The sequence below is a fragment of the Harpia harpyja genome, chromosome 8, assembly GCF_026419915.1.
Source record: "Harpia harpyja isolate bHarHar1 chromosome 8, bHarHar1 primary haplotype, whole genome shotgun sequence".
In the NCBI taxonomy this organism is placed as follows: domain Eukaryota; kingdom Metazoa; phylum Chordata; class Aves; order Accipitriformes; family Accipitridae; genus Harpia; species Harpia harpyja.
The window spans coordinates 826459-848409 of record NC_068947.1 but is presented as its reverse complement, the minus strand read 5'-3'; the positions used below and the strand labels follow the sequence as shown (position 1 = coordinate 848409).

The following is a 21951-nucleotide window of genomic DNA, read 5'->3' as shown; positions in this document are numbered from 1 at the left end:
CTCTCATTATTAATTGCAAGTTAGCTATCAATTTACTGTAACCCACACAAAAACTCCAGTAAAATATCTCCTCTTCTTGCTCCAAATGCAGGAGTGATAGTCCAAAAGTGGAATTAGTGGGCAGTACAGTATCCGGCACTCTAGAGAAAGACTCCTCTGAAAGAAGCAATGACATCGGTAAGTTATAGTGCTTTTTGTAGTTTGCCTAAGAAATTTATGGTGTAAATTCCTGCTTTTTAGTGACTTTGTTACAATCGAAAAGGCAGATTGAGGATTTGGCAATGAATGTGAGTGCATTTATGTCAAATTTTAACCGCAGGATTAAAGGATCATTTCTGCTTTACTTAAAAAAGTTTTGTTGGGGTTTTCTGTTTAAAAAAAAATTCTAAAAGGAAATATGGAATGGTGAGCTATTTTGAGTAGGAGGGCTTTTGTCACTTCTGTTTAAAAATCTGAAACAAGTGAGAAGGCCAACGATAGTAAGTCATGCTTGTTTAACAGATGTAGTATTAGTGCTGCTGTATTTTAATGCTGCAAAAGATTGTGGTTTTGGTGCAGTTAGTAAGCTTTACACGTTGCAATACAAAGGAATAGAGACCCAGTGCAGGCCAATTTGAATAAATTTTGCTGCAAACACCAATTAAAAGCAGTCTAAACTTCTCTTGAAAATAATAATCCGGCTTCCTGCAACACGAACGGTTTAATCGGGAAATCACCTGGAAAGGAGCACCGATGGGTTCTTTTTCTTTCTTCCCTCGCCCTCCCTCCTTCTCAAGCTGGCAGTGCCGGAGAGGTGTTTGCGGGAGCGGGCGCTGCGGTGCGTGGCACGCGGAGGGCAAGGTGCTCCGGCTCCTGTCCCAGGCTGTCAGGAAAAGCCGCGACAGCCATCTTCCACCTCCGCTTAGGAAGAGGCCGGCGTCAGCTGCCGCCGTCGCTCTCCTCCGCGGTCGCAGCTGTGCCGCGGGAGCCCTGTCTCCGAAAGGCAGACCCGGGGTCCCCTGCATTCGGCAGCGTTGCCGCCTTTCGCTGGCGGCATTAAACGTTGCGTCGGTGTGGTGGTTGCTACCCAGACTGCTTTATTAGTAAAACACCTCTGAAAAATAGTCTACTTTCAACAGCCAAACCTGCCTTTTCTTCGGAACTGAAAGCAGAGCTTTAAGTTATAGATGGATTTTAATTGCAATGTATCAATAAAATATGATATGAAATCATATAAATGATTTCACAGGGGTTTATGAGCTTTTCAGCATCCATATGTCTGCTTTTGTTTAACCTTCTGCTGTTGCTATGGTTTATGATAGTAACGTTCTTCTGGAGAAGCAAGTAGTATGTTCTTTTCCAGATTTTCGTTTGGGATAAACATGGAAAGTTGGAAGCATGTGATAAATTGCATGAACATTTGTATTGTAAAGATGAATATAAAGGAATGGTATGGAAATGCAGTCAAATTCTACCATTTAGTGTTTGTTACTCATGTTTACAAATTTGCTTCAAAGCATGTAAGCTTCTGCTTACTGGAAAGAGAAAGCTATGACTGCAGATAGCATGTGGTGGTCTGATGGAATTAAACCTTTTTAATCCTTGTGCTAGTTGCCTTGGAATCACTATCAGGATAAAAGCTTACAGTGTTTTGTATTTTTCTGGGGTTTTTTAATATGCTATAAAAGGCGAGGTAGGAAATTTAATTTATAATAATTTTTGTTCATTTCCAGAACTTGGGGGGAGAGGGGGGGGTTCGTTGTTTTTTTTTAATGGAGACTAGGAGCCAACAAGAGCCCATAGACCAAACCACATACACAACATGTTGCAAAGGGGTTAGCTGTTGACCTCCTGTTACCACTAACAAGGGGAACCTATTGAGCTCAAGGATAAAATAGTGTGAATACTTAGATGAGTATAACTTGATAGGGTCAAACCAGAATGGCATTTCCAAGGGCAAATCATGTCATTCCAGCCTCTTAGACGACTCGTTAAAAGAAAAAAAGAAATAAGTGATGATTTTGGAATGAAAGTGGACCCAAAGATCATAACTGATACGAATTTTCAGGAGGCTTTTGATGGCTCATGTAAAATATTGTTAAAGCAATAAACAGCCTTTTAAGAGGGGGTAGAGCAATAAATTAAAACGTAATAAGCCAAAACAATTCCCAATGGATTAATGTCTCTTACTATGAGGAGAGATTTGGAGTTCAGGACAGTTTATGGGGCAGTGTAATGGGAAAGATTTATGATAAATGTGTTAGATTTTTTATTTCTTTACAAAGAGAACAATGGGTTGGAGAAATCTTGTGGCTAAGTGAGCTATTAGTAAAAATGATGGATGAGCGAGTGGAGTTGTCCCAGTGTATTTCAAAACACTCGATGGATCAGGCAGCGTGAGTCCAGGTAATAGTAATATTTAACTGTGGCACGTGTTGCCCCAGTCTGATGTATGCTGTGGGGAGAACAGCCTCAGCTTCTCTGAGGTCCATCCTTCCAGACAAAATGGATCTGATTAAGTCTAGTCATTTGATGTCTTTTCAGTAATCCAAACTGACACCACGAATTAGAGTGGACCTATGTGACAGACGAGGTGGGGCTTAGCAGTAGCCTTTGAAGAAAATGGAAGGTAGATGGCCTTTGCAGCAGCTCGGGTGTATGACCGTTCTGGTTACTGGGCTCCTCTTCATTCCGCAATTAGCCCCAACACCATTCCTGGGCACTCAGAGCTCTCGGGGAGGACAGAGGAAAAAGCAGCAGTCAGTCACAAGTTGCCTCACCCTCTTCCACACTTACGCAAAGTCCTGATGGTGAATCATGAACTGAAAACGAATACTACAGCACTCTCCTGGCTTTTCTGCACTAGCGATGTTAAGCTGGCCGTCTAACGGCTGTCGCTTTCTCGGTCCTATAGCCAGCCTAAAGCTCTTGCTTTTCATTCAAAGCAGGGAGATGTACAAAAGCACTGGAGAGACAGTTTTGATTATAAAAGCAAACCGTACTAAAGCTGCATGGAGAGCAGTTTTCCATTCTGTGAAAGCGTTTTAAGGATTTCTAAGTTGGTTCCTTTCCTTTATCATGATGAGACCAAAACCTTTACGACGAGGGAGGAGGCGGTACAGGGTCCTTCCATGTGCCATCTCCCAAAAAACCAAACAAGTGATCAGCAACAACAAAACCAGTAATTCCATCAACAACTGAGAAGCAGTATGCAGAGGGGAATTGGGGAATCCAGGGTCAAAACTTGTATGCTGTCTAGGTCCCTTATTCTAGATCAGTGTGTTAAACATTGCTTGTTTCAGAAACGGCATTTTTCTATTTATTTTCTCAGTAACTTTCCACCAGTGGATCAGTGTTGTCTAACCAGAAAACCCCACCCTTTTAAAAATACCTTTGAAAACATTCTCACCCAACTGCACCGATCAGGATAGTCACAAATGCTTGAGCAAGGCTGAAGTGATGTGTAATACTGTGCATAACGTTCTGTCAGCTGCATATATAAAAAGCGATTTTTATGTAGATGTTAGCGCATGGCTTGATTTCACTAGCATGTTCTGCAGAGTTGTGACTTGACGTTTAAATTTCTTGATGATAATACAGCACTGATTACAGTTTTGCAATCTGGACTGACAAGAGCAAGTCCTGTTCAGCAACGTCACTGCTGATTGTAGATACAATGGCAGCTACTGCCACTGTTGTTCATGCCTTTGCTTCTTTCCACAATCCTTACAAAAAAAATTGGAAAACTAGCCTTCAGAATATATTATTTAAGAGGAACCATTCCCCATTCCTCCTCACTTCTTCTTTTGTTTTCTTTTTCCCTGTTTTCAGTGATGCCTTTACTTTCTTTTCCACACATCTTTCATCCAGCTTTTCCTATATACATCTCTTTGCCATGGGTAACTCTTCTTCATTTCATGAGGGTAAGGCTTTTTTTCCCATTTCTTTTCTGTTCTGTCTTTGCTTTAGTTGACAATGCATAACAAACAAATACAAATAGAAATATTTTGTAGAACACCTAATGTGTACATGGCTATTACAGGGGGGGTTTTAGCTAAAACTTGAAATTGAGTTTATTGTGACAGAAGATCTTGCACCATAGCATTGAAACAAGAAATCGTTGTAGTTTATTTCATTGTACCATAGGAAATTTTAGTGATGTTAAGTGACATGTACAGTTTGCAGGCGCTGTTTGTCAATGCTGTGGTTTCATTAACCTGTTCTTTCAGACAGATGGTGTCATCACAAAGTTTAATGCATATATTTTGTCGTGATGTCCTTACAAAAATATTTAGCAACAGGCTAGGATGGTTCTCTAGTCTGAAAGAGGAAAAAAAAGTCCACAAAACATAGAAATTTGAAGAACGCTCACTGGCTCTAAGTGGAAAGCGCATGGTCATGTCACCCCAGACTTTGTCTCCAGTATTGCTGTTGTTAAATCATGGTAGTTACATCTGTTGTAAAGTCTTATGTACCAACAACTGTTCTAGATTGACAATGGCTTTTTGAGCTTGGTTTAAAATGCTTCTAAAGCAACATAAGCTACACTGAAAGTAAGCCCTGTTCTACCAACCAAAGAGTAGTCTTTATGTAGAATTACGTTGATTTCAGCAGCTTAAATTCATGCCCTATTGCATAACTTGACTTTTTTTTAGCTTACGTGTTTCTTTTTAATTTCACAAAGCATTGTTACATCTGAGGGCCAGTGCAATGACAGAAACATCTAGCATATATAATAGCTTACTGGATCAAAAACTAATGTTTCCAGAAAATTACTGAATTATTCTAATCAATTACTGGTATTGAGTTATTTCTGCAAGTCAGGATTAATCCTAAGTCTTTTAACTATATATATACACACGCTTTGGAATCCTGCAATCCTGAAACAAGTCTTGTCTATCCAAAATAGGTTTGCTTTGAAATCATCTAACACTTAAAATCATATGGATTTAAGCTAAGTGATTTAAAGAATAAGCCACAAAGAAATAAAAATAATACATCTACTGTGGAAATGCTCAGTTAATCCACACAAGAAGCAGTTTCTGTGCTTTGCAAAAAGACTGAGCTGCACAGGCGCTTCCCGCACAGAGCCAAGCAGAAACATCTTTCCAATATTTTTCCTGGCTCTTCACACATTTTGCATAGTATTTATGAAAGCAGTTAATAATCTTTATCAGTGCTAATGTAAGGCACATATGCCTTCATCAATTCCTGCTGAAACATATAGTGTTGATATGAATTTTCTTAAGAGATTCCCTGAAAGCTGGTTAACATGAGTCCATTTTTCAGCATTTCTTCAGGCTTTAATCTTCAGCGCATTTGCGGGTGGATCATGGAGAACTGGCCAAACCCACGTTATTAGCCATAATCTTTTTCTGTCCCTCCCTCCACGGCTAGTGCTAACCTGCCTGGAAGGGTTGTTAAAAAACCCTGACTTGAAAATATCTAATAAACAAACACATTACAAAAATCTTCAGTATATCATGTTTCCTTGATCTGTATTTGCAGTTGTTCTAGAGCTGTAACGTGCTCATATTTGTTAGAGGAGGTGATTGCTCTTGTGCCTCTGACTGGAAGAACAAGTGATCTAATAAGATTTGGCCCACATGAGGGAAAAAGATGGAGAATATTTCCAGTAAAAAGTTATAGAATGGAGCAGGTTTGTCCTTAAATCACAGGCTGTTATACTGAGAGACATAATTATTTTGCCTGAAGACACAGAGTAAAAGTTGGAAAAAAGAAAACACTGGTAAATATAAGGGTTGGAGGACAAAATGTGACTCATATAATGAAGACCGAAATCTGCCTAAAGCAGTTATTTCTTTCTATGCTGCTGTTCATGTTCATTTTAGTAGAGCGAAGCAAAGGAGCAGAATTACCCAACTGGGTTAAGTTGTAATATTTATGTCAGTGAATCAAAATCACCCATAAACATAGTTGTGAATTGTAAATATTGTAATCAGGGATACATTAATGGTCCATTACGTAAATTAATTAGATCTCTTGCCCTGGAGGGTCCAGAAAAAGGCAGTAAACCAGAAATTTAAATCGTTCTCCAAGTGTGTCAAGTTGAGGTGCTTGAAAACAGCATATCCATTTCTTCTAGCTCAGTTTTCTTGACCTTTCAGTTCTTTCTTGGCATCTTCTGAATCGTTAAAAATAAAATCCTTATGAGGGCACTGGCAAGTGCTTAGGAGAGCTCATTATGGCAGCCTTCTACATTCAGCTAGTAAAGCGATAAAAGTCAGGGTCGAAATGGAGAAAGATAACCGTACACTTGGGGAAGGGTGGCTGTCCAGTTGCTGTCCTGGGAAGCCAGGTGAGCTAAGCTGTTTCCCTCCAAAGCAAAGAACCGTGCGGGCAGGTCTCCCCGGCACATCACTGTTACGCTCCTGAACACAGTAACCCTGCAGCCAGGGAGCCCTCCTGCTAAAAGGGCATTACCCAAATCTCAGAGAAGAGCCTGCAGTTCATTATGGGTGAGGTTCTGCTGCCCTGACCCTGGCTAGGAGCATGGCTGTATTCCCTGAAGGCTACGATGCTGTTCAGCATGGGGAGGGTAGCAGAATCGGGGCACTTGAAGTAGCTAAAATAATTGTGGTCTTCTGAAAATTCCCAGTAATATTCAGAGTATTGTTTGAGCTGCTTTTTAATTAGGGCTATGTATTGAATGGACATTAGTGCAGAAGATTCTGTCTGCAGTATCTCTGTCTCATTTGATAGCTTTCAGGAATATTGCATTTAAAGACAGTATACATACCACTTCACAAGCCTATTGTCAATCTTTTGAAGATGGTTATGAAATGAAATCTGTTTCTGTGGCTTTTGTGACATTATCTTCTTCAAATGAATTGAACACCACCTTTGCCTCATTTCTTCCAGCCCTGCTGTATTTCTGGTCTATGACGCCTCATCATTAGCATTCTGAATGTCTTGATTCTGCTATTATCCGTCACTTTCCATTTCAGTTTTCTCAAGGTGAAATCTCTCTGCTAATTCAAAAAGCTTTCTGTCTTCATTATGTATAAATTACTTTGCCCAAAGACTAAAAAACCTGAACGTAAGATAAAGGTAAGGCCTAGCCACATTTTTTGCCAGAACAGTAAATGCAGGAGGTAAAAGGGGTAATGAAGGAAGCATAAACATTTAACTTTTTCCTTCTGGGTTTTTTTTGGGGGTGGGGGGGGTGGATTGAAGGTTATTTTCCAAGAAGGTGCAAGTCTAATGAGCTGAGAACGTTTTCCTTGCATAACTGTTTTCCTGGATCTGGGCATTTTTTTTAAAAACACCATCACCGTGCTTTAAATAACCATGTCTCCAAATGAACTTAGCAATGGGGAAAAATATCCTCTTCTTAACCGGCTTGGAAGGATACCAGGGAATAATTCTTGCACAGCTAACATTTTTCGTATTCTTTAAATGTGTTTGCTCAGTAAGCCAGATATTGTATTATGTGTACTACACTAGTATATTAGAATTACTCTGATGTCTTTCTTCCCATCTCATGAATTACTTCATGAATTACCAGCTTGATCAGTGAGACAGTAATAATGATGAATGCATCTGTTTATTTGTAGAACAAGTATCAACTATTTTTTAATTAGGGAGTGGCACTGTTAATTGATGGGTGCCCTCTATGTTCTATGTGTTCAAGGGAACCTTCCTTACTGTTTATTATTACTAGACATAGAGAAAGCTGGAGCAGTGCAGAGTTCAGGTCTGCCTTCCTGGCAGTTAACATGGCTGTGAATACAGTAGACGGGACTTAGTTTTTAATGGCGATCCATTTGGTCCGGCTCAGGAAGGTTTTACATTTTGTTTAGTATGTAAGTTTAAGCTCCCAACTTCTGATAGCTACAGAAATACAAACTAAAATCAAATCTCTGCATTTAATGACCTTAATGAGTAATATAGTCACACCCATATAACCTTGCTTTCCGTCAGCAAAAATTAATCAAATAACCAGTATGAGTGAATTCATTACTGAACCTACAGTATAGATGACAGTAAGGCAGAGGTCTCTTGAGTGGTTCTGTGCTCGACTAGTTACCAGTTTACCAGATGGGAATTTTTCTGAATGAATACCTCATAGGTGATGACCGTGGAAGGTGGTGATAACCTTAGATGCAGAGCAGATTTGGGAGCAAGAATCACATCTAAATAAGGAGAACAGACGGGGAGGGGATAAAGGGCATATGGAAGTACTGGAAATGGATTTACTATTTTAGCATTGTACCTTGTCCCTTACACTTAAATAGAATTTCATTTATAGTATCAGCTGAATGGCTGTGATTTCACTAGTTTGGCAGCAGATTCTACCTGTGGAGCCTTTCCAGCCTCTGCTCTGTTCTTTTTTTAAAACTCAGTGCAGGTATAGGCTGCTTTAGTTTGTTTTTCTAGCTATCAGAAATGCATTCAGAAGTGGAAAAAATGGAGCATTCCCAATATTTCTTGATAATAGAAGCTTTGTACAGAAATGTTCATCTTTCATGGTATTCTTGAAATGTGTGGAGCAGATTTTATCTGCAAGCGCTCATGGGTCTCAAGGACACAAATTCATACACTCTCTGTATATTGATATATTTTACAATTTAAACATGAATATTTGACTATTCTGATGAAACGTAGAACTCTAGGTAATTATTAGTTTATTTAAGCCAAAACCCCCACACTGAATTAATGCCTTCACTATTTTTTTCCTTGCTTGTTTTCCATATTAGTGTAGATACTTACCTTTTGTAAGAACAGAGGAAGGGACAGTGGTGCATACCATGGAAGCAGCAAGACAGAGAGAGGGAAGTCATGCACTGGAGCCTTCCTAGGCTGCAGCCTGACTTCAGCCAGTTTGCTGCCCCGCAAAGCTGGAGCCTGCTCTTCGTCTCAGTTTTAGCAGCTTGTTTCAGTCCTCTGGTACTGATCCCGATCCTTCCTTCACCACGGGTAGTTGTGTGGCTGGGCACAAGCTGTCGGAAAATGAGCCGGATTAAAACTAGCTCAGGAAAAAAAAATAGTAAAACCAGTTAGGTGGGAAAGAGTGGCTGGGACAAATGGAAGGATTGCTTCCGCCTCCATTTGTACTCATGTATGTGAGCTTCACGTGTTTATAGACGAGTGTATATTTTTGATGGCAATATATTCTTGCTGTGCAACTTGAAGTAACACAGTGCTGAAAATTAAGACTGTATTAAAATACATCACTGATTTGCTGTGTGATCTTAAGCAAGTCATTTAGCTATCTCATGTGTCAGCTTCAAACTGGATATTACTGGAAACCAGCTCTTATATTTGCATTTTTTTTCCCCAGAAAATAAGTTTTTACTTCCGTTTCTCCTCGCCTGAAACTCTGAAGTTCTGTAGGACCCCAGATAGGTTTTGTGCAGTCTGCTAGTGCTAGCTCATTTCTACTTGAAAAGCACTGTAGCCCCACCTGACATGTCAGGTACAGTTGAGGCTTTGGATTGCCAAATTCCCATTGACAGACTTTGTGACCTACCTTTGGACATAGGTTGCAACAGTCAATAAAAAAGCAACGAGAAAAATACCTGGTAGAGGACAGTGGGGTCACTGGTTATAAATAGGAAGAGTTGCTCCAAAAATAGAGTAGTATGTGGAGGTGAATAACCTTAGACTATTTCAGGGCTATTGAAAGAGGTCTCTTTTTTCCTTCTTCTTCTTTTTTTTTATCTCCCAGAGATAGAAGAATATTGCTGAATAAGGAATGTCTGGTCCCATTTACTTCCTAGCTGCCAAATCATGAGTACTTGGAATCAGTTTAAGTGTCCTTCAGTACATGTAGTTTATTGCATAGGCCCATTAATTCATTTGTTTTTCCATTGTGCAATTTTGTATGATGGTCGTAATACAGCAACAAAGCTCAATCTCCAGAGAATCATTGTTCTGTAACAGTTCTGAAAATTAAGTGCCCAATATCTATAACTATTAACTTAAAAGCTATTTCTTCCTACATGTGTGCAATGAAAAATAGTCTCTGAATAATGAATATCGTTCCAGTATTTGATTCATGTCTGAAAGTAATTTTACAGAATTTTGATTTATCTTGTCAAAAATACCTCTTGTATGTTTTCTGACTCATTTCTGCTTAACATATGCAGTAGGGCATTTTGAAATGGCGGTGAGTGAAACTGATATAACCCATAAAAATAGATGAATGGTGTTAAGCCATTTGATTCAGGCACGTAATCACGAGCTGGAGTATTCCTACAGCCTTCACATCGTTCTTTCGTGTAAACATGCTAGCACGTGGCTGTATTCAGTAAACACTTCCCCAGCGCATTTCGCTAGCCGTGAAGATGGCCAATCCCACATTTGAGCAGACCTGTTTTTCCTGGGCTCTGCACAGCTTCAGGAGCCTGTCAGAGTTTTTACTTACCATAGCCTCTGGACTACCGGAGGGAGATTCTCCTCTCACCCACAGCTCCTGGAAGCTGTGCTGCCTCCCGCTGCAGGTGTCCGGGATCCTGCAGATCACTTCCAGCTCCACCGTCCGCATTCTGTGCTCCCCTAAGCAATTGCTGCAGGTGCAGCGCTGACAGCACCGTTCTTGAGACAACGCGTGCGCTGTCTTATGTCTCCAGTTATTCAGGAAAAAAAAAATTACTAACCCCTCTAATAGCAAGATGGAGATTTTGAAACTGTTTATTCCATGCCGCAGGACCCATGTTGTCATTTAGCTTTCGCTATGCCGAAAACAAAGCCAAAGGCTCCCCTATACGTTCCCCCTCTGCTTTATTGTGTTTGAGGTGGAAGGGTGATTGTGCTTGGCAAGGGTGATGGGATAACAGCTGCCTTTGACTTCCAGGTTTTTTTAGTGCCATCATGGTGGCTTAGTGTGTGCAGAACACTGTGACGCAATGGGGAAAATGGGATTTGATTTCTTTGAAATTAGAAAAACATTGTGATTCTTTCCCTTTGAGGACAATTGCCAGCAAACCAAATCAATTCTGTTTTATTTTTAAGACTTGGAAGGTTTTGACTCTGTAATACCAATTGCTGAGAAGCTTAATCATCCAACCACAACCAGACCAAAAGCTACTGGCAGGCGACCACCCTCCCAGTCTCTCACGTCTGTAAGTTAATTTTCCTTTTCTTTTAAAAATATTTTTTTCTGATTTCCCCCCCCCCCCCCCCCCTATTTGTGTTCCCTGGTGGTTTTACTACGTTTGCACAGCCATTCCTTCATATGTACAGTGAGGCAGAGAGATGCAGCTCAGGAAAACTAGTGTCAAAAGGCTGACACTGTTTTGAATACTGATGTTTAAAACATTCCCTCCCTCATAAGATGTGTACCCCCTTATTTGGGTGCTGCCAAGGATTCCTTGCCAGCCATGACTGAGGCCAGAAAAAGCCTTTGTAAAAATCTTTGGAATAAACTAGGCTGTGCTAAGTATTAAGGATTTTGAAGGTGTTTCCCAAAAGAAGCGTTTCCCTTGGTTTCTCTAGAATATTTACCAGATTTTGAGGACAAACAGACCATTTCAGCCTACAACAGCTCTCCTTGAGCCATCATGTGTTTCTTCTCGTCACACTCACAATTGTAAATATAAGGGTGATTTAAATTTCACTCTCTAATATGTATCTTTAGACAAGTTGGTCTCATAAACCATACTTTGGAAGCCGCTGCTTAGTTTTTCCGTGTCTTTTTCTTTGGGATTTGGGGTTTGTTCATTTCTGTGCTTTTTTGCATTCTGGAATATCAGAATGAGGACAACTACTGATGGTTACCTCTGTCTGTGTTGCTGAAGAAAAACAGAGTGGAGGGAAACAAAAAGGATTATGGTGAAACTAATAGAACACAAAAAAGAAAGCTTTCAAAATTGACCACGTACATAAATACAGACCCGTAAAAGACAAGTAAAAAGGTTTTTCTTCCCCTGTCAAACCTATGGGGAAAGGAACCAGGGGTGGAAAGGACCTTCCCTGTTTGCACTTTTACAAAGAAGCCATGCACAAGGCAGCCCCGCCGTGCCAGCAGCGTGCAAGGGCAGCAGCAGAGTGAGCGCTGCCCCGAGCAAAGCCACGGCTGAGCTGCCCAGGGACGGAGCTGGCAGCCCCGCACCGCCGGGCTCTGCGTCCTCGCCAAGGGACGTACGGCTCTTCTTGTGGACAGGAGGGTGCTTTCATCTCCTAACGCAATGCAAGGACGGAAATTAACGTTGAATTCAGCTCTCAAGTATAGCTTATTTCATGAATGCTTTGAAAGCATTCTAGCCTTGAAAATAAGATGTAAAAAAGGGGGGTGAGGGGGAGGGAGACTCCTGATTTTAAGTATTGTTACTTTGAAAATGATAACTAAAAAAAAAAAAAAAATTCACCACATAAATGCTTTTCTTCTTCCTTCGTTAAGTTCTTGTACAATGAAAATACCTGCTTTTTTTTTTTTCCTCTCTCTTGTGGTGTGCGTGTTTGTCTACATAGTCATCCCTTTCAAGCCCTGATTTCTTTGACTCACCAAGTCCTGAAGACGAGAAGGAGGAACATGTTTCCATTACTCACAAAGCTATTGAAGCGTCAAGGAAATCAAGAACGGTTACAATATCACAAGTAAGTTAATTGGAATGCCTCTGCTTAACCTTATCACGTGCATCTTCTTTTTTTAAAACAGTATCTTTTTTTCTTTTTTTTTAATTTAATTCAACAGTCAGGGTTACTAAAGATTGTTCTGTGTTTGAAATGCAAGTCTAAAGTGAATTGCACAGTTAAAATGTCTCCATAACCATACTGTGAAAAACATCTTTCTAGTATAAATACATTTCACAGAATCAGAGAAGCTAGGGAAATAAATTTTAGAAACAAAGGCCCGGTTTTTTGCAACTGTAAATTGAGTTTACATTAGAAGAGTCTGTAAGCAGAGAAAATACAACTCTTTGACCCACTCTAATAGTATGTGGATTTAAATTTGCAAGTATAATCGCTTTTTATACTGGTATAACTGTGTTCATTTTATAGGCTTTTGCCATTTTTACTGTGTATTGGTAGAAAACCACAGGATGATTGAATATTACAGAAGGAGTGTGTAGATCAGGCTTCAGAGGTTGGAGCTAGTTTTTAGTACATAAGGATACCTTTAATATTACAACTATTACATTCTAATAGTGTAACAAACGTATTTGAAAGATGAAGTCACGCACTTCTGTGATCAAGTTGTCAGGATAATGTTTTGTTACATAGCTCCCTCTTCTGGGAGCCCTTGCATTAAGGAATACTCTTGGGCCAACATTTGTCAATTAGATGCTGGTATGCCAAGGATGTAGATGTTCCTGTAAAACAAGATGACTGCTGCCAGAAAGCAGCTGCTAGAGGCTTTAATGTTGATAGCCAGTTAAGCGCTGGAATAAGGGGCTCAGCGTGGATGACTCCCGTTGTGCCTTGCTCACTTGCTCCAGGTTTGAACTCAGCCTGACGTCTCTTTTCAATCCAAAGGAAACTTGCATCTACTGATATAAGGATTATTATGTATGAAAGATCCATTTATAGGTACACATTACTCACACATGCACACACATATATAAAAAACGTGAAAAGAACATTATTAAGGTGATGAAGTCAACCACTCAAGCCACTGGAGTGATTCAGCTTTCTTGTGATTATAACGCCATTTTTATTTCTGCGGTCGTGCTGTTTTTTCTGCAGAATACTTTCTTTATGCAGTGCTTGCCCAGGACAGGTTCTGTACTCAATCACGCTCCTGTAGTGGGGAAGACTGTTTTTTGCAGAACTCGGTGGATCCTGCTCTGCCCTCCCCATCACACTTTCTCCTAATTTTCATCTGACCACTAACTTTTCTCTCAGTTACCTTGTCCAGCTAACGCCACTACCCCAGTCCCCAGGTCCTCACTTACAATGTCTCTTTGCATTCCCATACCATTTTTTCTCAATATCTTACCCTATTTGCCATTCAACTTCAGTATCTCTTTTCCGGAGATAGACTTGGAGGGTTGCCTAGTGCTTTTTCTTACTCTTGGCCAAATCAGATTTTCAGATACTCCTGGTAGCTGTCGTATAATGCACACATTAACATTGCCAAATAACAATATGATAAATAATTAAGACTCACCTTACTTGCCATTGTGGTAACTGTACTTATACACTTCGGTGTATGCAGTCAAGTAGGTGGTGGTGTATGGTAGGTGGACTTCAGATTTTCTATACCTTATTAGATAAGTAGAGCACTGGATTGCAATTCAAGAAGCATGGGATCCTTCTGAGCTATAGCCGCATGTTTCCAGGGTAACTCGGTTAATGCTGCGTTTTTCTGTTAAGTTCCTGGAGGAATAAAGAGCCATTGGTAGTTAATGGGGATTCACAGAAGCTTCAGTTAACAAAGGACGGTACAGTACATTTATTTCTTACATTATTGTTTTGAAGCCATGGGATTTTGTTTTTCTTTTTATATCATACCAACAAGCAAACTGAAGGAATATTTTGCTATTTTTGTAATGCTAAGGGCAACGTGTAACACATTTTTTAATTTTTAAAAAAACATTGGATGTTGAAGATTCCTTCAATGGTTAGTTGACAATCATAAATTTAATCTGCAAAAAAATACAACTCGGATTCTTGGTTATGCAGTTTTGTGCTCTGCAGGAGACGTCCATGGGTGTAGGTATGTTCTCACAAACTTCTGACAGAAACACTGAGCGTCTGTCCCTGGTTCATTTCCCTGCTAGGTCTGAGATCTTGGAAACACTTATTGCTGACTGGTTGTAGCGACTGTGGAGAGCCTGACCGAAGCTGTCTGAACTTCTGCATCCCAACTAGAGCCCCTCTGATGTACATGTACAAAGAGAATAACTAATTGCTATACTTATTAAGCTTTGACCAAAACTGTCCATGTTTGACATGGACTTTTAACATTATGAAAGAGCAGCAAAACACTTAATATTTGTTAGAGGTCTGATTTTCATAAAGCTTTCTCCAGACATTAAATGTTACTCTTTTTGTTGCAGGTGTCTGATAATAAAACTTCCTTGCCTCCAAAACCAGGAGGTTTGGCTAGTGGCAGTAATGTGCAACCATCACTATCCCCTTCACCGTCACCTGGATTTCACTCCATTGCTATGGGAACAACAGGCCACAGGTCAAATTCCCCATCCCTGTTTGGTACTGAAGGAAAGCCAAAGACTGAGCACTTAAGCCAAGGTCAGACTGCCCTGGAGGAGCTGAGAACACAAATTAAGGAGCTAAGAACCATCATTGAAACCATGAAAGACCAGCAGAAGTAAGTACTGCAAATCACAACTGCAGGTGGGACGCATCCGTGCGTGCATGGTGGTGGCAGTTCCTTCTTGAGCTTGCCTTCACGTCTGTTACTCTGCACAGTGTGCCTTTGTGTTTTGAGTGATTTTTGGTCTGACAGAACACGTTCGGGTGAGAAGCTCAGGCAAAAAGACTGGCACTATCCATCTGTAACTGCTTTTTTTTCCTGTGTTATGACATAAGCAGATGTTTGTGGGGTGTTGAAAAATTTAAGTTACAAGCTATAAGCAGTGAATAAGGTTCTTGTGTTGTTTTATTTGCCAATAACTATTTGGGAACTCACGTGCATTGATCGTAATAAGGGGTGCATTTGTTCTAGCTGTAGTACGAATTACTACAAGTTCCTGAAATTATTAAATCGATTTGTTGTTTGACCGTTAGCACATTTTCCCACAAAGCTCATATTACTAAAGAAGTAACCGAATTGTCATTAGGACATTTGAAGACCTTTCTGTTTATGACCCTGAATCTTAATATTTCAGTGTTGGGCATCTTTATTTTCTTTAAGCTGCTCATTTCTTAGGAGAAACTGGGGCTGGCATGTAGCTTTTGCTATTCCTGAGAATATTTAATGTTTTGGAAGCTAAACCTTCACTTACATCGTCAGTTGTGTGTAGCCCGGGCAGGAAAAAGAAAAGGGGAAGCAGCGTGCAGAGACTGTGGCGGAACAGAGGTGTGCCGGGAGTTTGGGAGAAGATGCGGGAGGGCATGGCTGAAGCTGGATCTAGCCAGCGAGCCCCACGGCTTCGCCTCTTAGGCCGACCCCTGCTCCTCCGGTCTCCCCGGCCCTTCTCGCAAGGGCTGCTTCCACCTACTGGTTTCTGTCTTAAGGTGAGATCGCTCAGTGGGGACATGAGAAGGTGTCTGCTCCTTACAGCTACGTTCCTCTTCCCGACAGAGAAGGATGACAGCAAATCCGTACTGGGGATCGTTAAGTCTTTAAATGAAGTTGAAGGTTACATTGTATTGCTGGCGTAAACAGCTTTTCAGGGGGTTAAGTATGGGGCAGGATTTGTGTTACCCGTTCCTACAACCCACCAACAGCCAATCCATCTCCATTTTGTACGGAAAAAAAGGCAACTGGGTGCTGATACCGTGTTGATACTGCTAGTCTAGAGCAAAGCCTGTGGATGCAGGGCTGTTGGGAGGAAATATATTATGCATTAGCCGCATGGGGTGTGGAGGGTACTGTCCTTATTACAGAGACTCTTACTTGTCTGTAGTATAGCATACAGCATACAAGAGTAGACTGACTTTGATTAGTTGTTCAGAGGAAAAAAGGTAACTAGTGAAGCAGGGAAAATATGTGTCCAAGAGGCGATCTTTTGTATTTTACTAGTTTAATTGTTTCCATTCCAAGCTTTTTTTGCATTCTTTTAACAGAAAAGAGATTAAACAGTTGCTGTCTGAGTTGGATGAAGAAAAGAAGATCCGTCTACGATTGCAGGTACTTAAATTATTTACAATGTTATGGAAGTATTGCCAGGTTTGATTTAGCCTCAGGTATGGGACATAAAACTCTGCTAAGGTACTTAGATTCAAGTGAATCGAAAACTACTAACATTTCTGAAAGGCATATACCTGTTCCCTTCACAGTGTTGCCAGTCTGTGTCATATACATTGCAGTACTAGGTTCTTACTGAAAAGCCTGATAATTACCTAAAAATTTATCGGCACAAGTAGACAAAAAAAAAAATTAAACACAATATAGGATTCAAACTATGATATTTTTTAGTCTCAGTTCTAATGGTTTGATTTTGTCACAAATGAAATCATGTCGTCTTAAATTATTTGCTCTTTCTCAAGGCTTTATATTTTGTAGTAGGCTTGTCTTAGCGTTGATATGCTTGGAATATTATTTCATATAGCAAGATTTTTATGTCTGCTTTACAGACTGTACACAGGTTGTCTTTACTAGAGCATCCTAAACAATATGAAAGAAGGTGCTCTGATGAAGAGCCCAGTTACTGCTGCCGTAGTTTCTATAGTACCTGAGCTCTAGATGTTGTCATGCTGGCGTAGTCATTTGCCAGGTAGCATGCTGCCCTACTTGTGCGAGAATCATGGAGCTGGGCCTTTGCTAGCATCATTGACTGTGCTGCTTCGATACGGAATGATGCTGCAACTGCTTTTCTGGGTTTGGGAGAGTGATTTGGACAACTCCCTTAACAACATGCTTTAACATGGTCGGCCCTGAATTAGTCAGGCAGTTGGACTACATGACTGTTGTGGGTCCTTTCTAACTGAAATAGTCTATTCCATTCCATTCCATTCTATTCTGATGTACTGGATAAGTGGTTTAGTATTCATTATATTTTATATTTTTATGGTATAGGTCAACTACTTTTTCTTTGTACTAGGGATAGAAAATCGAATTGTGATTTCCCTGGGCTGTTCCTGCTCAGTGAAGTGCTTGGGAACATGGAAAAGGGTGGCAGAACTGGGGGCCATCAATGTCTGTGCTCCAGGGCTGCCTAAAGGACTTTATGTGTGCAACCACATAGGAGTATGGCTTCTAGTAACACACAATTCATGTTCAGCTAAAATTGAAATTTATTCAGATAAAATCAATGAACATTTTTAATAGCAGTTATTGATTTAGTCTAACAGACCAGACTATTCAGAGGTCTGGATTCTACCTCCAAGGATGGCTTTACATCTTTATACAGAGACCTGCATTGATGGTTTTAAAATGATGATCTCATAGCTGAATGCTTTTACTCCAGTTCGAATGTTGCTTGTACTGGTAAATGTTCAGATGCTAGCCGAGGTGGCATTACTAGCTTTACATGAAGATGAGAGGTCGGCAAAGAAAAGTTGCATTAGTTTAAGAGTGCTCCGATAGTCCTAAGGTAGCACAGCTCTCAGTCCATGCATTGAAGATGACTGCCTTGACAGCACGGCGCAGCTGGGCACTGTGGGTGTGTTTGAATAAATCCAATACCTATACCTCGGGGTTTCCAGTCTCTGTCAGAGGGGCCGAGTGTACAACTAGGGCCAGTGATGCTTTCAGCCACATCCTTTTACCACATGGCTGTACATCCATCAGAGCCCTTAAGGTGTGTGGGCGCAGGCTTGATGGGTGTAGAAGGCAACCGCCATCCCTACAGCCAGAACCATCCCTACAGGAGAGAGACGGTAGGTTTTGTGCCTCAGCTACCGGTGCTCTCGCTGTCAGCAGTTCAGTTTGCTCGTGCCAGGTGTGAGTGCAGCAGCTGGTGCATGGACACAGTGCTCATTCTGCAAGTAATTCCTGGCAGCGAGCTGCGTGGCTTGTCAAAGTTGTAATTTAAAGAGTTTGAAAGGTCTCGTGGTACGTTCGATGGCTGTACTTGTCAGGCTCGGAGGGGAGGAAGCCGCAAGTCGTCACCTTATGCAGCTGAGAAGGTGACCTCAATTTGTGAAATCTGTGGAAATAAGAGTAGTATAAAACCCGTACTCGACACCTGTGGACAAGACGGAACATGTGCTTTTCAAGCAGCACCAACTGTGCCTCAGTTTGTTAAAGCATCTGATTTCATCACAGTTTTGTTGTTTGTTTTTTTTGCAGATGGAAGTTAATGACATAAAGAAAGCTCTTCAATCAAAGTGAATACTTGATAGGTGGAATATTGCATTATTCTTCATGACTGAGACTCAAATTTATGCCCCAGCCAAAATAACTTTGTGCCAAATGATTTAAGAATTGCCTCAACATCCCTTTATTTGAAGGATTAGCACAACAGTTTTTGATAGCACAACAAAAATACCAACAACAAGGACAAAATTCCCACCCGAAGCAGTGCTGTGCGGCACTAGTTGTGACTGAAATTGATCTTCTTGTGCTAAAGGCTCTCTACTTCAAGACCTAGGTGAAATGAAAACTCAGGCAGTTTAGTCCATAGTGGTACTATTTTGATGATATTTTTCCATAAATAAAGTGTATTTCAGATTATCTGTTTACAAGCTTTATGATTTTGACTTTTGGTTTTTAATTGTCTTTTGTCACAGATTTTAAAATGTCTGTACTGCATATAGCCAGGAATGAATGTTAACGTTGGGGCTGGAGGGATTATTTTTGCTTCGAGATAGAACAGCCTACTTTTTGTTCTGGTTTTAAGTTCTGTTAAATATGCAATTTCATGTCCCCAGATCCCCTACAGTTTAAACTTACGTTGTGTACAGAAATGTATTCACAAGAAGGAAGCAAACCAACAGAAATCCGGTCTTTGCAATGATTTGTGCCTTTCTTTGCCACACACTGACTGGAGCCGGTTGCAAGCCAGGTCTCCCCGATGTAGCTACCACGACGACTCGTGTCCCGGTGTCCGGCGGAGGTCACCTTCTCAGCGTACAGCTGCTCAGTCAGTAGAGCCAGGTTTGTGCGAGGTGGCAGGACAAAAGGGCGCAGCTGAGAGCAGCTTTGTCTTGAGCAGCTGTGGCTTTTTAGCTTTCCTGGTTTTGATAGGCCTCTCCCTCAACTTGAATGTTCATGTCCGCTTGATTTTCGTTAGATGATTTAAACGCCCGCCTCTGTCCCCAATTTTGCACAGAGTGAACAGAATATGCATTATTAAAGCAAAAATAAATAAAAGTAATCTATAAAACGTGAATAAAAAGTTGTATTATTTCATGCACAAAGTTCTCTGTCGTGTGATATTGTTTCATTTGTTGTTTACGTGGTATTGTTTGCTACATCATGTTGTACACTTACAGACTGATACACTTTACAGTCTGGTTTTGCAGCAGGACTTTCTTTTCATCATTTTATTGAACCCGAGGCTCTCTTCATTTCTTCCAGTTTCTCTGTTTGCTTTCGTCCTTTCAAAATAAGGTCTCCCATTTTTTTTGTTTGTGGTTTCGCGTGTTCTTTGCTAGCCGTGGAGTATGTCATACCTTGTCAGCAATCTCTGTTGAGCTTATACAAAGCGTTTAAATAATGGATATTTTTGCATAGCGTGGAGCGAGTGGGTGAGTGATGTTGGTGATGCTTCAGAGTGACAAAAAAAACCCCACAAAGGATCTGTTTGTCATCTCATCAAATGCTGGAGCTGGCTCCAGCCAGCATATCCCGTATCACGGCTAACCCCCCTGCCTGCCAGGAGCTGGATGAGACGAAGTGTTCAGCTGGCTGGTCACCTTCACACGTGGTTGGCAGAGCTCCCATAATCTTTCTGATATGCATAGATACATAAAATACACGCTCCACCGTACCCTAATCTTGCTTTATGGGTCTCAACGGGCAACGCAGAACCTCACCGTGGGGATGATTTCCTCTGCCATAGCATCTGCTTCTGTTGTAACAGTGGTGTCTGAGATTGACAGATCAGATAGTGAAACTTGAGAATTTTTTTAAAAGTCCCAATACATTGCTCAGTGTACTCAAACAGAAGCACTAATAAAATATTTTATCACTGAAATGCCCTTATTTAACATTTCTAAATAACCACATTAAAATATTTTTGTACAAAGAATGATAGTCCCAACATAGCTTTCCAGCAATAAAGATTTCTAGATTACTTCCATGTTTTTTGTGAAGTTGGCAGCAAAGGTAGGAGAACAGGAGGAAATGAGGGATAAGGAGTAAGAATTCTGTTTGTAGTCACACATTTGGAACACGTATCCAGAAATTAACAGCTCTGGCTTCCTAATTGCATCCCTGGAAAGAGATATACTATTGTATCTGTGGTAAATAAAGTATTGATTCCTGAGTTGTACCTCAGAAATATAAGAGACATCTCAGAAATGTTCCATTTTTTGCAAATAAAAGTCTGAGTTTGGCACGGAGTTTCCTTATATCAGATTACTTTTTTTTTTTTTAATCCTGTTGAGATGATAACTTGTCATTTTATAAATCCAAGTTAGAAGTCCAAGATATCATGCTTTGTAAAAGGAAGTTAAATAAGATTTTGTGAAAATGCTTTGTTTCGAACATTGATTATTCTGAGAAGAGATTTTGTAGAAATACAAGCACTTCTTGCTGCATTTCACTGTACTAATAGAAAGTATTTCACATAACACATGGATTTTCCCCTTTCAAAGAGGACCAATTATGCATTAAATCTGTGGATATAAACGGCTGTTTTTAAAAATGTTTGGGTTTGTATTTAAAGAAAAACAGGAAACGCTGGTGAACTATGAAGTTATTTTGATGTGAAATGATTAAATGTTGTTGTTTGAAGAGTTGCGTAAAATGACTTTTCATTAATATGCACACACCGGTCTTGTGGCAGACTTCTGTTTACGTGTAGAAGCCAGGTGTGAAACACCAGGCTCATGCCTTTGGATGCTAATATTCAAATTCTTGATTTGGAAAATGTTTAGGTTATTAAGAAAACAGTCTAAAAGGAGCAAGTATTTCTTAATGTGAGGTCGTAGCACTTGGCACTTGGAAATAAGATGGTAAATATTCAAAGTGTTTATTAAGTTCTGTTACTTAATTAACAATCCCTTTGTAAATGAGCAAGAGGGTTAGATGAATCCGTTCTTATGCTAACGGGTCAAAGGACTGAACACAAGTATATGCAGTAAATTTTTGTGTCCAGGTGTACGGTAGCCAGCTGCCCAGTGAACTTCGTGAGCTACTCAGCGTACGAAGCGTGCGCAGGAGCGCTGGACTCCGTGACAGCGGGACTGAAATTTGCACTTGTGTGAGCAAGGTGGGAGAGCGCCGTAGAACACCCGCGGAAATCCACGTTCTGCTGAAGGTACGGGATC

General features: G+C 40.5%; 1 protein-coding gene across 10 annotated transcripts in view; it reads left to right on the top strand.

The window, feature by feature from the left end:
- Window positions 1-19879, top strand: part of SH3KBP1 (SH3 domain containing kinase binding protein 1) — a 228142-nt gene extending 208263 nt beyond the window's left edge. For all 10 annotated transcript variants that reach the window (XM_052794257.1, XM_052794262.1, XM_052794259.1 and 7 more), the window contains 6 exons: window positions 92-177; window positions 10957-11066; window positions 12415-12540; window positions 14946-15217; window positions 16639-16702; window positions 18806-19879. In XM_052794257.1, the coding sequence (XP_052650217.1) occupies window positions 92-177; window positions 10957-11066; window positions 12415-12540; window positions 14946-15217; window positions 16639-16702; window positions 18806-18847 (700 nt within the window). In that variant the 3' untranslated portion in view covers window positions 18848-19879. The remainder of the gene's footprint in view (window positions 1-91; window positions 178-10956; window positions 11067-12414; window positions 12541-14945; window positions 15218-16638; window positions 16703-18805) is intronic.
- Window positions 19880-21951: the final 2072 nt, after the last annotated feature.